Genomic DNA, 14,356 nt, shown 5'->3' with positions numbered 1-14,356 from the left:
AGACAGCCCAAACCGGAGCACTGTGTAACCTCTGGGAGCACCCAAGGGCAGTGCAGGGGGTGAGTGGTTGCCACGGCGATGACAGGTTCTAAGGCGGATAAGGTGTTGAACCACGTGGAACTTGAGAAGACTGACTTGTTCGCAGGCATGATACTTATGAAGGACACCCCGTCTTTGGTGTGATAACTTTAGATTAGATTTGGGGGCAGATGAATCTTCTATGTCTTAGGCACAGCACAGAAAATTGGAGAAGACAAGTTAGCCTGGAGTTCTTTTCATTGTAATTGTTATCTTGACCTTTAAAAAGTGTACTTTGACTATGCTGCCTCCCAGAGGAGAGACTGCGGAAGAGGGAGGGGGTGGGGAGGCTGAAGGGGAAAAGAGGACGTGGGGTCGTGGCTGAGAAGACAGACAGACACTTTCCCCGGCTCTGGGTTCCGCTCCCGCGGGGCTGCAGGGCTCCGGGTCCCCGATGGGTTCTCCGGGCCCTCGAACGAGAGCTCCGTCTGTCCTTGTTTCCAGCCTCAGGGGCCTGCTGGTTGGAAGTCAGGAGTTTAATGACAGGAGTCCTCTGGGGTGAAAATGGGACTGCATCATTAAGAGTAATGACAGGACTTGATTTTATTAATGAATGAAAAGATTGCTTGATGTAAGTCAGAAGGGATGTAAGATTACATGACGTGACACATGATACATATACAGCTGTCAGTGATAAATTAGCATCCGTTGTGGGTTCTTTACACTTTGCATCGTGAATATACACCTCGAAATGCTTCATAATTACAGTTCGGGTCTCACGAATCATCATAAATTACCCATCTGCCATTCATCCTCTGCTAAAAGCCACAGACCGACCTCATTTCAGCGGCACGGTGACATCTGAGCTGTCACGTGCTACAAGGCTCACATGTTAATTCGCTTTTGCTGCGGACCTGAGCATCCCAGAGGGACACCCCACCGCTGATGACGACAGGAAGGGCAGGAGGAGAGCGGGGTGCCCCTCTGAGGACTGGGGCGGGCTCTACCTGACACGGGTCCTGCTTACCTCTCAGCTCAGCTGGGCTGGGTCTGAGCAGCCAGGTGCTTCAGAAGATGAGCTCAGACAGTTGCAGCACCCAAAGCCACCCAGGTGGTGGTGGGACTCTGTGCAGAGTTCCCTTAGTCCTGGGGGTGCTTTGCCCAGGGGCCGCTCGTCCCCTGCCCTGGGCAGGCAGGCTGCCATCTCGGAGCGGCTGTACACAGAGGTCCCCAGGGCAGGCCTCCAGGCACAGCGGGGACAGGGGCAGCATAACCAGAGGACAAGAGCCGGTCGGGACAGTGTCCTCTCCGCTCCTGAGCCCCTGTCCTCACCAGGGCCTGTCAAAACTCTTCTTCTAGGACCAGAGAGTGAGGCAGCAAGCATTTCTGGCTTTCGGTGACAGCAGCTCAGCTCTGCTCCTGTAGAACAAAATCAGACACAGACACTCTTTGAATGGACAGGTGTGGCTACATCCCAATAAAACTTTATTCACAAAACAGGCAGCTGTCAGGCCTGGCCCCAGGGGCTGCAGCTCCCCGGCTCCCGCTGTGGGTGTGAACGGTCAGTCTGTCCAGCTGCAGTGGCAGACCCCACACTGAGCCCTCAGATCTGGGGGCCGGAAGGCCAAGACAAAGGTGCCGGCAGGTCAGGCATCTGGGGAGAGCCTCGTGCTGGCTGGCAGAGGGCTGGCCGGTGGTGCAAGCATCTCCTTCCTGGTGGGTCCCCCCTCCTGACACCATCTCGTGGGGGGCAGGGTTTTGACATATTCAACATAAGAGCTTTGGGGCAACAGTGTTTGTCAATGGCACAGAGGGAGGCCAGCTAATGTTGTTACTAAAAAGGGGGGAAATGGGTGACCAAAGAGAAGCTGTGTGACTGGGTTGGACATGCCCCCACTGGGCACCAACGATGGGCTGGGCCAGGCCCGAGGCCTGGGGACTTGGCTCTGAGCTGTGACAGGACGGGGTGGTCCCCGCAGCTGGCTGTCCGACGCACCTGTGTGGTGAGGGGTCAGGGGCGGGACAACTTGTAAAAACTCAGAACATGTGGGAAGAGGGGGGGTGACCCCCCATCCAATGTGAACAGTTTGCTCGTCTTCATTTCCTAGTTTTCCAACAGGGGACATGGTACTGTTCCCTGTAAAACAGCAACAGAATCCATGAGGTGAGGGGATCTCACCTCCTGCAGCCTCACCCTGCCCTCTGCCCCGGCCTGGCCCGGCCCCGAAAGGAGGGGGCAGCAGCCCCACGGCTGCCTGCCCGCGCCACGAAGACCAGGGCTGCACAGACGCCGTGTTGCCCTTGGTGGCTCCTCTCTGTTAGCGTGGCCGGGTCCCGAGGCCGAGGCCCAGGGTCCCCCCTGGGACCTGTCACTGTGAGCCTGTGGTTGGAGACCCCAGTGGGGTCTGACCCCTTCAGACTCTCTGGGCCTCGGAGACCTGAACTCCCCACCTCGGAATGTGCCTCCAGTGCAAACGTCACCTGTTCCTCACCGTCCCTTACCGCCGCATGTTCGACACGTGACGTCCAGCAGCTGGCCGGGAGCCCTGCTGGCGACCTGGGAGGCCGAGGGCGAGTCAACCACTGACGCCCCCTTTCCCTCTCCGCCAGCTGCGCAGCGAGGCCCCAGGGAGCGGCAGGCGCCGGCGCTGTCCTTGGTGCTGAAGTCGCGCTGAGTCCGTGGGTTCCCCAAGGTCTGGCGGGAGGAGCCAGGCAGGGAGACCCTGAGCCTTGTCAGGGGCTGCTGCGCCCGCCCCGCCCTCCCCGCCCTGGAGCCAGCTGCTCACCCAGGCGTCCACCCCCGTTCCCTCAGGGGCTCAGAATGGACGAAAGGTCCTGTCCAGTGTGCCGGCTGGGCAGGCATTCTGGGGAGAGGCGCCCCGCAGACCATATGCGCAGCCGGTGGGCTAAGGACTCAGAGCCCTCCCCGCCCCCGCACACCCCCGGAAAGCCGGACTGGGAAAGACGCGGGGACGGAAGACCCGGGAAGCCCCCAGCGGGTTTCCAAAGCTGAACCAGAGCCAGCTCCCCAGAGGGGCAGACACAGAGGCGGGGGGGGGGGGTGGAAGAAGGGGCACCGAGTGGCCCCACACCCCTCTGTGTGTGTGGCCTGCCCCTCGCCTCATGAGCTGGGCGACAGGGTCCAGCTCGCTCAGCCGGGCCCGGGACACTGGCCTGCTCTGCACGCCCTCCCAGGACCCCCCCACCTCAGGGCTCCTGCGGGCTAGCACGGTCCGGGAGGGCGCACCCTGGCCCCAACCCGGACTCAGCCCAGGCCTGCTTACCCCGGAGACCCCAGAGGGAGTGCCTGATGGAGGGGGGCCTGGGGGGGGGCCCAGCTCAGCCCACCCCCACGCCCCCTCCCAGGGCTACCCTTTTCCCAGCTTCTTCCCGCCCAGGCCCCCCACCACTGCCCTATCCCATGTCCCCTCCATCACCACCCACAACTCCCAGGCCCCGCCCCCTCCACTGACCCCTCCCCTGTCCCACCCGCCCCCACCTCAGTCCTCGGCGGTGGCGGTGGAGGGAAGCACGTGTGCCCGCGCCCGTGCAAGGACGCACGGCCACGCCTGGCCAGGCCATCTTTAGCCCGCGCGCGCGGCCCCTCGGTGCGCCCAGCCGGGTCCCAGCGCCAGCGCCGGGAGCATGAGCGCGGGCTGGGAGCGCGGGGCGGCGGCGGCCCCCAGAGTGGTGCCCGCGCCCTGCGCCTCGAAGGTGGAGCTGCGGGTGAGCTGCCGGCACCTGCTGGACCGCGACCCACTCACCAAGTCCGACCCCAGCGTGGTGCTGCTGCTACATTCGCAGGGCCGGTGGGTGCAGGTAGGGCTGGGCGGGGGCTGGGCAAGCCGGGACCGCGGTGGGCTCGCCAGGCTGGCGGGGCGCAGCGCACGGCGCCCAGGAGCTGGGGCGCATGGCGTGGGGTGGGGTTACCAGGTCCGGGGGGGGGGGGCGCCAGGAGCTGAGGGCGCCCGGCGGGGGCTGGACTTGCTCGGCAGCAGCGGACAGGGCTCCGTGTTGAGAGAGGGGCGCTGGAGCTGGGGTGCCCCCGGGGTTCTGTGGGACACGGAGGGTGCAGGCAGGGGGTCTGGTTAAGCAGCGTGGAAGTGCGGGGCGCCCAGGAGCGAGCGGTGGGGCTGCAGGGCTGGACCGAGGCGGCCGGTGCCCCTCTGTGCCCCGGGGAAGCAGGGTCTTCTCCTCGGGTGCCAGGTCCCCACGTTCCAGCCAGAGGGACCAGTCTCGGAGCCCTGGGCAGGCAGGGGAGCGGCGGCTCCAGAGGCGGGACTTGATCCCGAGACCCCCACTGAGAGGGCTCCCCAGCCTGTGGCCTGGCCCCTGGAGTGACACTGCAGTGACCCCACCCCGAGCGCGCCTGTGGCCAGGGCTGGGGCGCCCCGCGGACCTGGCACTGGGTGGGCGTTTTAGTGTCTGGGGTGCGGGGGTCTCCCCCTGACACGCTCTGGTCCTGCGGGTGGCTTCCCCATGGCCCCCAGCCCTGCCCTCCATGTGGGCAGTCGGGAGTCTGGGCTGTGCAAAGTGCTTCCTCGGTCTCCACCTCACGTAGGAAGGGCGAGAGCAGAGGAGGTCCGCCGTTGAGGCTGCGGTGCCTTCAGTGGGGGGGATGGGGACCCTGGTGTTGGCCACCGGGAGTCTAGGTGGGGGCCCGGGAGGGGACACGCCAGGCGCTCTGCTGCCGAGGAGCGTGAGCTCTGCCCTTGCACGGGCTCCGGTCATCTCGGGGCCACCGGCACCCTGGGGCTCGGAGACCAGATGGGTCCCCCCCTCAGGCGTGCCCCTGTTGCCTGATACAAGCATTGCACACGCAGACGCCTTGTCTGAGGTGCCGGAGTGTGTGGGACCCCGGGGTGGCCCTGACACCCGTCTGCCCAATGGGGGCTGTGCCCTGGGTGTCAGAGCCCAAGGTGGATGGTGGAGAGAGCAGGACCCAGCGGGAATCTGCACCCCTGCAGCCCGCCACTGCCCGGCAGGGTGCTGGGGAGAGGGCTCTGCTCTGGGCGTGCCCAGCCCAGCCCCAGGGTCTGTCCCTGACTCACACCTCACTCGGAAGGTGGAGCCTCAGCCCCCCACTGTGATGCGGAGGCAGGGCAGCCAAGGTGGGCACGAGATGAGGAGGCGCAGAGAAGCTCACCCTGTGTCCAGCAGGGGTCACCTCCACGCCAGGGACGGAGGCGCAGGGGTCCTGGAGAGAGTCCCGTGGGGTGGAGCGCATGTCGGGCGGGGGTCTTCCCCCAGGAGAAGGGAGCCGAGGCTGGGCCGGCCCTGGGTGGCGCCGGAGGAAGCCCCTCCCACGGGTCCACTCTCCGTGCTGCAGGTGGACCGGACGGAGGTGGTGGGGAGCTGCCTGCACCCCACGTTCTCCAAGGTCTTCACGCTCGAGTACTGCTTCGCGGAGGCCCAGAGGCTGCGCTTCGAGGTCTACGACAGCCACGGTCCCGGCGGCCTCGGCTGCCAGGACGACGACTTCCTGGGGGGCGTGGAGTGCACCCTGGGGCAGGTGGGTGCCCTGCCCCCTCAGGAGGGGGGCGGGCAGGGAGGCCCAGCCGGGCAGGGGGGCGCCCCGGCTGGCCCCGAGGGCTGGTGCCATGCAGTTGGGGAGCACCCTGGCTCTGCCGTCTCCATGGCTCCTTCTCTGTCACGGCCCCTTATTAGTCACTTTTAAAAACACGTCCTTTTGAGCTGGGCGATGTGCTCACATGGTTCCCCATTCAGAGAGTGGGCACGGCCTGCCGGTCCGCGCCCTCCGCCCTGGGCCCAGTCTCCAAGCTCTGGCGGAGCCCCCGAACACGCAGGAGGAAGGGGCGTGCGCTTTCCCCTCTGCTCGGTTTTAACGCAGGAACCACACGCACCTGCTCCTCCCACCCCAGCTCCCCCGGGTGGGGGGTGGGGGTGGAGGTGGGGGTGGGGGGCACCCTGTCCCACCCTCTGCACCACCAGTGTGACCACAGCTCGGTGCCGGCTGCGCCCAGCACGCCCCACATCTGATGCTCACGCGAACCGGGGGGCACCGTTCTGGGCTGCGGTCGGGTGTGCGTGCAGCTGGACACGCAGACCGTGCAGATCGATGACGCACCCAGACCAGCCAGGATGCTTCCCTCGCTGGCAGGCCCCCTGGGGGTGGGGTGGGCCAGCTAAGTGTTGACGCCTGTCAGTGCCACCGTCACTGTCACCGTCACCGTGGAGATGGCGGAGGACACTGAGTCCCCCCCAGGGAGGAAGTCACCGGTCCTCCAGCAGCCGTGGTGGGGGAGGGGTTGCCGTTCACCAGAGGAGGACCCCAGCCCACTCTCCACAGCCTGCTCTAGAATCTCATGTCCGTGGATCACACGGGACGGTCGCGTCTGTGTCCGGTGTGTTTTGCACAACTTGAGGGCGCCGCCTGGGCCGCAGCTGGTGCAGGGTGCCCCCTCCGGTCGTCCGAGTCTCGGATGAAAGGACGGACGGAGAGCCAGGAAGGACTCAGTCCCGAGAAAGGGCAGAGGGCAGGGTGCCCCCAGGTGCTAGCCTGCCACCTGCCATGAGCACGGAAGAGGACGGCTCACACACAGGCACACACGAGCACACGTGTGCACACAAGCCCGCCCACAGGCACACATGTGCTCACATGCATACACAGAGAGACATGCGTGCACAGGCTCGAGTGCACACACGTTTGTGCGCACGTGCCGTGCACACACGGACAGGCACACAGGTGCGGGGCCAGTCCCATGGACACAAGCGTCTGGACGTCCACGCAGCCTTTAGACAACAGGCCAGAGCCTCGTGCTCCGTAGCCGCCCAGGGCCCCGCAGCCCCGGACCAGTGGTGGGGGTGGGGCGGGAGGCGGCACCGGTCTCAAACCCCAGGGCCGTGACCTTGAGCGAGTCCCTGACCTCTGCCTGCGCCTCTCTACCTGGGAAACAGGGGCGCCGGGAGCAGGGCCACCTGGGTGGGCTGTGGACGTGCTGGGTGTGGCTGAACCTCGCGCCCACCCCCAGAACCTCGGGCGGGAAGCACCGTTGGCCACTCCCTGGTACCAGGCCGGCTGTCCCTGCCTACTGACGAGAGCCCAGATGGGAAGCCCACAGATGGGAGAATGGGGGGGGGGCGCATGCGGCCCCCACGCCTTGCCGAGAGCATCCCCGCCCTGGGCCTGTTTTCTCTTCTGCACAGAGCGTTCCCGAGCGCTCAGGAGCTGCTCGCCAGGCAGCCCCTGACAGGGGGTGGGGTGCATCCTGTCCCCCATCTGCACACAGCCCCTTCACTGTGGTCCCCCCAGCCCCCCCCCAGCAGACAGGAGCCCATGTGGGGTGGGCCAGGTAAGTGCTGACGCCTGTCAGTGTACTGTCACCGTCACCGTGGTGATAGCTGTGGGCACCCTGAGTCCCCCTGAGAGGAAGTCGGGGTCCTCCAGCAGCCACGGCAGGGGGAGGGGTCGTCCTGCATCAGAGGAGGACCCCAGCCGCCCGAGCACCCCCCTCCGAGGAGCAGGTGCCCTGGCTGAAGACGGTATCCACCGTCATTGATAGGAGGTGGCCAGGTGCAGAGACGAGACCCGGGACAGGAGGGGGAGAGCTGGGCTGTGTTCCCCCCGTCCGGCTCCTGCCCCTGCACCCCCACCACCAGCCAGGGGCCACCCGTGGGGCCTGGTCTGCGAGCACCCGACACAGGCCCAGTGCTCACCCTCGTGTGGCCCTGGGCGGTCTCTCTCGGGCCTCCTCTCTGAGCCTCAGTTTCCTCCTCTGACACAAGGACGACGGGGGCCCACGTGGTGGCACAGTGACAGTGTCAGGGCGAGCAAGAAGGACAACCGCCGGCCGAGTGTCCCCGGGGAGGGCCATGGGCTGGTGACTGCCAGGCCCCGAGGGCACAGGGCCCCCGTGGCAGGTCTGGGGGAGCCAGGGCCCCCGGGGGGCAGGAGCTGACCCTGCCGGGACCTTCCTGGCCTCCAGATCGTGGCCCAGAAGAAGGTGACCCTGGCACTGTTGCTGCGGTCCGGCCGGAACGCCGGCAAGTCCACCATCACGGTGAGCCCCTCTCAGACCTGCACCCCGTCCTCGCTGCGGCTCCGTGGGCCCCGGCCGCACTGCCCACTAGGGAGGCCCCGGGGTGAGGGGGGTGGGAATTCAGATGCCTCCCCTCCAGCCGCCGTGGGGCTGCCACTGGGTGTGGGCGGGGGGGAGCCCCGTGTGCCCAGCGGGACCCGTGGCTCTGCCCTGCCCAGGTGGCGGCCGAGGACATCTCCAGCAACAGTGGGTTCGTCGAGCTCTCCTTCCGGGCCCAGAAGCTGGATGACAAGGTGAGTGTGGGGGCCCCCCCCCAGGCAGGGCTCTGGCCTCAGGGAACGCTGTCCCTGATGGGCCGCATGGGGGCCGAGTCACCGCTGTGGGGCCCCGAGTCACAGCGGGCAGCCCTCGGGACGGGCTGCGGACTCACCGGATGGAGGGCCAGGCTGGCGGAGGCCCCAGGGGTGAGGGGTCGGCGGGGACGGCCGAGCAGGGCCGCATTCCCTGCTGCCCCCTGCAGGACGTCTTCAGCAAGTCGGACCCCTTCCTGGAGCTGTACCGGGTCGACGAGGACCAGAGCCGGCAGCTGGTGCACAGGACGGAGGTGAGCCTCACTGCCCGGCCGCCCGTCACTCCCCCGCGCCCCCGCCCTGTCGGGGTGTGATCTGCACACTCACCCCCACCCGTGAGCTGGCAGCCGCGGGCGGGTGGGGAGCGATGGCGCCGTGAGGGTTCAGCGGGGGTCCCGCAGTCCACACCTGTGGGTGCGGGGCTTGCAGACCGCGGTCCGGGAGCACATCCCATTTAGATAGGTCAGCGTCAGCTCTTAGAGAACAGCCTAGTTGAGGAAGAGGGGCTTCCCCCTGGAAACCCACTCCTCTCTGGGCCTGAGGCCGCCGCCCACCTGCCCGCCCGCAGGTAGTGAGGGACAACCTGAGCCCTGAGTGGGAGCCCTTCAAGGTGTCACTGAACTCCCTGTGCGGCGGCGACGAGACTCGACCTCTGAAGGTGGGGACCCAGCCAGCCGGCGGGCGGGGGCGGGGACCCTGGGTGGGGGGACCCCCGGGGGCCGGGGGCTGAGCAGGCCGGCCCCGCAGGGCCTGGTCTGGGACCACGACGCCCGAGGAAAGCACGACTTCATCGGGGAGTTCACCACCAGCTTCGCGGAGATGCAGGCGGCCTTCAGGGGGGGCCAGGTGAGCCAGCCCCTCCTGGTCCCTGGGGCTCTGGACACGGGGTCCTGACCCAGCTTCCGGGGCGCCACCGGGGGCAGCAGCCACTGGGGGCAGCAGAAGACCTGGTGCGGGCTGCCTCTCAGGCCTCCCGGGCCCCCGGGGGTGGGGGTGCTGGTGCTGGCGCTCCGCATGGGGCTCTCTGCCCGTCCCTGCCCCCCAGGCCCAGTGGGAATGCGTGAACCCCAAGTACAAGCAGAGGAAGCGGCATTACAAGAACTCCGGCGTGGTCATCCTGGCAGAGCTGAAGGTACACACTGCCTCTGCCCGCAGGCCTGCCCCACCCCCCACGGCCAAAGGTGACCCCACCCCCGAGGACCCCAGTGTCAGAGGAACTCTTGGGGGCCTTGTCCCTGATGCCTGGTGGTCCCCAGGATTCGGGGGAGTTGGTGGGAGTTGGTGGGGCTGAGGGGAGGGGGAAACAGAAAGACGCTCGGGCAGCCGGGGGCCTGCTGGCCTCTGTGCACACCTGCCTGAGCCCCCCGGGGTGGGGCACAGAGTCCTGGGCGGGCCCGGCTGACCCCACGGCCCGGCAGTCCTCCAGGGTCTTCTCCTTCCTGGACTACGTCATGGGCGGCTGCCAGATCCACTTCACGGTGAGTCCGCGGGTCCGCCACGCGGCCAGCAGGCGCACCATGCCGACCATGTCAGCGCCCCCTCCCGCCCGGGCCGTGGCTCTGCATTGGTTTGGCACCCAGGACGGAGGTGCAAACGGACGTGGGGACAGTGGCGCCCTTCTGCAGGGCCTGGAGGCCCCCCCCAGGCTCTTCCTGTGCCTTTTCCTGGATCCTGTTCCGTGCAGGGGAGCCGGGCACCCTCGGGAGGGGCGCAGCCAGGACTGACCCTCCACAAAAACACAGTGAAGGGGAGAGATGTAGGGAACACGGACTCCCAGGGGCCACACGAGGGGCAGCCCTGGCAGGTGGCTCAGGTGCAGCTGGACAGACAGCCAGGGGTCCTTCTGCCCACGCCCCATTCCTGCGGCGTCACTGGACGACCCAGACTCACCTGAGGGGTGTGCCCCAGTGGGTGCAGGGCTGGCCCCTCAGTGAGGGTGGCAGGGACAGCAGGGGCCCACGGGCTCAGTGAGCAGCTGTGGGTGCGGGAGTCCCCGTGGGGACTGCTCCTCGCAGACCCTGGGAACCACTCTGACGGGCCCCCTTGCTCAGGGGCCTGTTTCCCTCACCCGTCAAGTGGGGGCGCAGGAGCCCCCAGGCCAGGCAGGAGAGGGGCTCCGGCATCATCGCGGGGCCTCCGCAGGTGGCCATCGACTTCACGGCCTCCAACGGCGACCCGCGGAACAGCTGCTCCCTGCACTACATCCACCCCTTCCAGCCCAACGAGTACCTGCAGGCCCTGCTGGCCGTGGGCGAGGTGTGCCAGGACTACGACAGGTGCGCCCCCGCCGCCCCTCCCCCGTGGGCCGGCTCCGCGGCGCAGGCCGGGCAGCCCGGCGTGGCTGGCCCCGCGGGCCGGTGCCGCTCCCCGGCGGGAGTGGGGTCAGAGTGTGTGTCCACGGGGGACTGGCCCTCCCCTCAGGGCACTGCCCACCCTTCACACCCCCAGGGGGGCCTGTGTCCCACTTTACAGAGCAGTGAACTGAGGCGTGGACAGCAAGCCTGCTGGGGTGGGGGTGCGTGTGGGCGGCGTGTGGGCCACTGGGGTCCCGTGGGCAGGAAGCCGACCTCTGCGGGGGTCAGGCTGCTCCCCAGCAGGTGCCCAGGCCTGGAGCGGAGGCGGGAGATGTGGCCTCCACGTGGGTGGCTCTGTCCCCCCCACCTGCACCGGGCTCCTCACCTCTCTGAGCCCAGCTCCCCCGTGGCACAGAGCCCTGTGAGCGCCGCCCAAGCCACCCACCCAGGAATCGGGGACCCTGTGTGACAGGACCGCCTCTCTTCCAGTGACAAGAGGTTCTCGGCTTTGGGGTTCGGAGCCCGGATCCCTCCCAAGTTCGAGGTAGGACAGCCTGGGGGCGTGTCTCCCTCTGCGCCCCGCCCGTGACCCCTGCCTCTCCCCGGAACTGCTGCCGTGGGGCGGACGCACGCAGGGAGCCTGGCCTCCCTGCCCGAGGGGCCGACCTTTGGCCTCTGGGGACAAGGAGGAGGGGACGGCGGTCTGGAACCCCAGTCACAGATAACAGTCCCGCTGGCTTAGGCAGACATCCGCGGCGGCGGGCGGGAAGATGCCCGGGCTGGTCTGTCTGTCTGCCGTCTGTCCTGGTGACTCCCTTCCAGGGAGGCGAGCGGGCTGGCAGCCCCCTTTGTGTCCCTCAGGTGTCCCACGACTTTGCCATCAACTTCGACCCCGAGGACGACCGGTGTGAAGGTAGGAGGGAGCGCCGGGGCCGGGAGCGGCTGCCGAGGGCCCGGCTCACTGCCTCCCCCTGCAGGCATCCAGGGCGTGGTGCAGGCCTACCAGCGCTGCCTGCCCAGGGTCCAGCTCTACGGCCCCACCAACGTGGCCCCCGTCATCTCCAAGGTGGCCCGCGTGGCCGCGGCTGAGGAGCACACCGGCGAGGCCTCGGTAGATACTCCAGGTCCTGTCCCTGAGGTCTCAGGGTCTCTTCAGGGCGTGGGGAGCCCCTCCCCACCCGGGACCCGTCTGTAAGGGGTCACCCCAGGGTCCAGGGAGAGGTAGGTGATGCGGGCACAGCTCAGACTCACTCCAGAAAAACTGGAAACCCCAGCTGAGGGGCGTCGGCGGTCCCCCCCGGGGCCTCTGGGGAGCAGGCTGCTTGTGGACTTGGGGGCTTGGCGGAGGTGGACGCAGGGGCACAGCTGCCCTGAAGGGCCCACACGGGGCCACCGCTGTGCCCCTGTGTCCCCAGCAATACTTCATCCTGCTGATCCTGACGGACGGCGTGGTGACCGACATGGCCGACACGCGGGAGGCCATTGTGCGCGCCTCCCGCCTGCCCATGTCCGTCGTCATCGTGGGCGTGGGCAACGCCGACTTCACGGACATGCAGGTCCTGGACGGGGACGCCGGCGTCCTGTGCTCCCCGCGGGGCGAGCCCGCCCTCCGGGACATTGTCCAGTTCGTGCCTTTCCGGGAGCTCAAGAGCGTGAGTGCTCAGGGCTGGAGGGGGGGGCGGGGGGCGGGGCCCGGCCCCGAGGTGCCCCGTCCCTGTGACTGCGGCAGGTCCCCCTTGGGCAGCGCACCAGGAGACAAGGGCCCAAGCCCCCCGTCCCCTCCCCTCCCTGCCGTGAGCAGGCCCTGAGCCGCAGTCCATCGGCTAGAACCTTTCTGTTGTGAGAAGTGTCAGAGCCACACCGGATGGCGTCACACCGGCCCCGGGAATCCAGGAGGCTTCCTCCGTGGCTTTCCCGTCTCTTTGTGCCAAAACACACGTCACGTGACCACGCGAAGGAAATCCGTGTCCCATGGACACGCCTGTGGCCTCGCTGGGGTGTGGGGGGCTGGGCCCGGCTGTGAGGACGCTGCACCTTCGGGCCTCGGCCACGCTGTCCCCTGCGCCCGGCGAGCTGGAGCCCTGGGGCCCTGGGACCCTGGGACCCAGGGGTGGGGTGCTGTGAGCACACCCCCCCAGAACAGTGCCCCTCTGATGTCCCTCACTGGGTCAGCTGCTGGCGGCCACCAGGTGAGCTGCTGCCTGGGGTCCCCCAAGCTGACTCCATACCATGTGACAGGAGGGGCCCCAGAGATGAGGCCGGGGCATGAGCAGGTGGGGGTTGGAGGTGGGGAAGGCCGCCAGGTAATCAGGCTGCCCTGCTCCACAGGCGTCCCCGGCAGCGCTGGCCAAGTGCGTGCTGGCCGAGGTGCCCCGGCAGGTGGTGGAGTATTACAGCCACAGGGGGCTGCCACCTCGGGACCTCGGGGCCCATACCCAGGACAGCAGGCCGGGCCCCATACCCTGAGCACCCACAGAGGAGGGGCGCCCGCCAGCTGCCTCTGGTCTCCAGCACCCTTATGGTCCCTTAAATCCCCCCAAACTTCCTGGGGCCCCTTGCCCCCCTGCCCAGTCCCACCTCTCATCCTCGGGGCCCCCAAGGCTAGAGGATGAACCAATCTAGGCCCCGGGAAACCCAGAAGCAGGAGCTGCAGGTGTGGGGGGCCGGCGGGAGGAGCAGGGGTCCTGCTTAGCATCTGACTTCATGGGGAGGGGCCAGCAGGGAGTGCCCCATCACTGGGAAACCCGGGGGCCCCCCAGGCACCCCCCTTCCACAGTCAGATCGCCCCTCCCCCCTCCCTGCTCTGTGTCCTGCCCCGGCGCCGCGTCCTGGGGTCTGCAGCTGGGGCTCGGGTGCAATAAAGTGTCCTCGTCTCCTGGCAGCTGTTTGTGCCGTCACTGCCCACCCCCTCCCACCCCTGCAGCGAGGATGACCCAGCACCAGGGGGTAGGAATCGGCCCCCCCAGCTCCACCCCAGACAGGGACCCTTCCAGCCTTTGGCTAGCTCCTCAGGGTCCCTCCTGGGCTGAACAAGAGGCCTCCCAAGAACGCAAGGGTGTCAGGAGGGCTGGACCCGGGGGGGAGGCCATGGCCGCCCAGCTTCCAAGTGACCCCACCAGGCTCAGGCGGGGAGGGGCTGCCAAGTCGGGTCCCCCGTAGCCCCTGCCGCGGCTGGCCTGATGAGGACCTACTACGCACTGCAGGTTACAGGCTCCGTCCGAGAGGGGCTCCACCCGCCAGGGCCTCCCAGCCCTGTGGGGGTGAGACCCCAACTGAGATTCCCCCTGAACTGTCTTGTTTGGGAGAAATGAACTGTCCTGTCCCTGAATCCAGGGCCACCGTCCACCCCTCCATCCGTCCATCCAAAGTCCTGTCCACCTCTCAACTCCGGGAGCCTATTTTTAGCTCCTGATTCATCTGTTAAGCAGGGGTAATGGGCATTGCCATGGTAACCTGGCCAGCTGAATTCTGGAAGGGCCGATGCTGGCCTCTCTGGAAGCGGAAAGGACCACCGAGAAGCAGCCCCACTCCACACATCTGTGCAGCAGCTGGGTGCAGGGTGGGCGGGGGCAAATGTCAGCCTCATCCTGACCCAGCCGCTGAGGCCACATGGCGGGACAGCAGTCTCAGTGGCTGGAACCCCAGGCTGCCCCTGCGCTGCCCTGGGGAACAGAGCCGCGAGGTGGGTCCCGTG

At 67.5% G+C, this 14,356-nt stretch overlaps 1 protein-coding gene across 1 annotated transcript; it reads left to right on the top strand.

The window, feature by feature from the left end:
- Positions 1-3,555: 3,555 nt before the first annotated feature.
- On the top strand, positions 3,556-13,444 carry CPNE7 (copine 7). The gene is made up of 15 exons (XM_036013306.1): positions 3,556-3,837; positions 5,348-5,530; positions 7,965-8,039; positions 8,237-8,311; positions 8,539-8,622; positions 8,937-9,026; positions 9,116-9,214; positions 9,414-9,500; positions 9,787-9,846; positions 10,511-10,644; positions 11,152-11,206; positions 11,524-11,575; positions 11,640-11,773; positions 12,078-12,314; positions 12,991-13,444. The coding sequence occupies exons 1-15, from the start codon at positions 3,664-3,666 to the stop codon at positions 13,126-13,128; spliced, it is 1,677 nt and encodes a 558-aa protein (XP_035869199.1). The 5' UTR covers positions 3,556-3,663; the 3' UTR covers positions 13,129-13,444.
- Positions 13,445-14,356: the final 912 nt, after the last annotated feature.

The sequence above is a fragment of the Phyllostomus discolor genome, chromosome 12 (genome assembly GCF_004126475.2).
Source record: "Phyllostomus discolor isolate MPI-MPIP mPhyDis1 chromosome 12, mPhyDis1.pri.v3, whole genome shotgun sequence".
Lineage (NCBI taxonomy): Eukaryota > Metazoa > Chordata > Mammalia > Chiroptera > Phyllostomidae > Phyllostomus > Phyllostomus discolor.
The sequence above is the reverse complement of the archived record's forward strand: the minus strand, read 5'-3'. Positions and strand labels throughout refer to the sequence as shown.

Coding starts and splice junctions, on each gene's coding strand:
- CPNE7 (XM_036013306.1), top strand. CDS start 3,664: ATGAGCGCGGGCTGGGAGCGCGGGGCGGCGGCGGCCCCCAGAGTGGTG. Junction 5,531..7,964: donor TGGAGTGCACCCTGGGGCAG/GTGGGTGCCCTG, acceptor CCTGGCCTCCAG/ATCGTGGCCCAGAAGAAGGT. Junction 12,315..12,990: donor CTTTCCGGGAGCTCAAGAGC/GTGAGTGCTCAG, acceptor CCTGCTCCACAG/GCGTCCCCGGCAGCGCTGGC.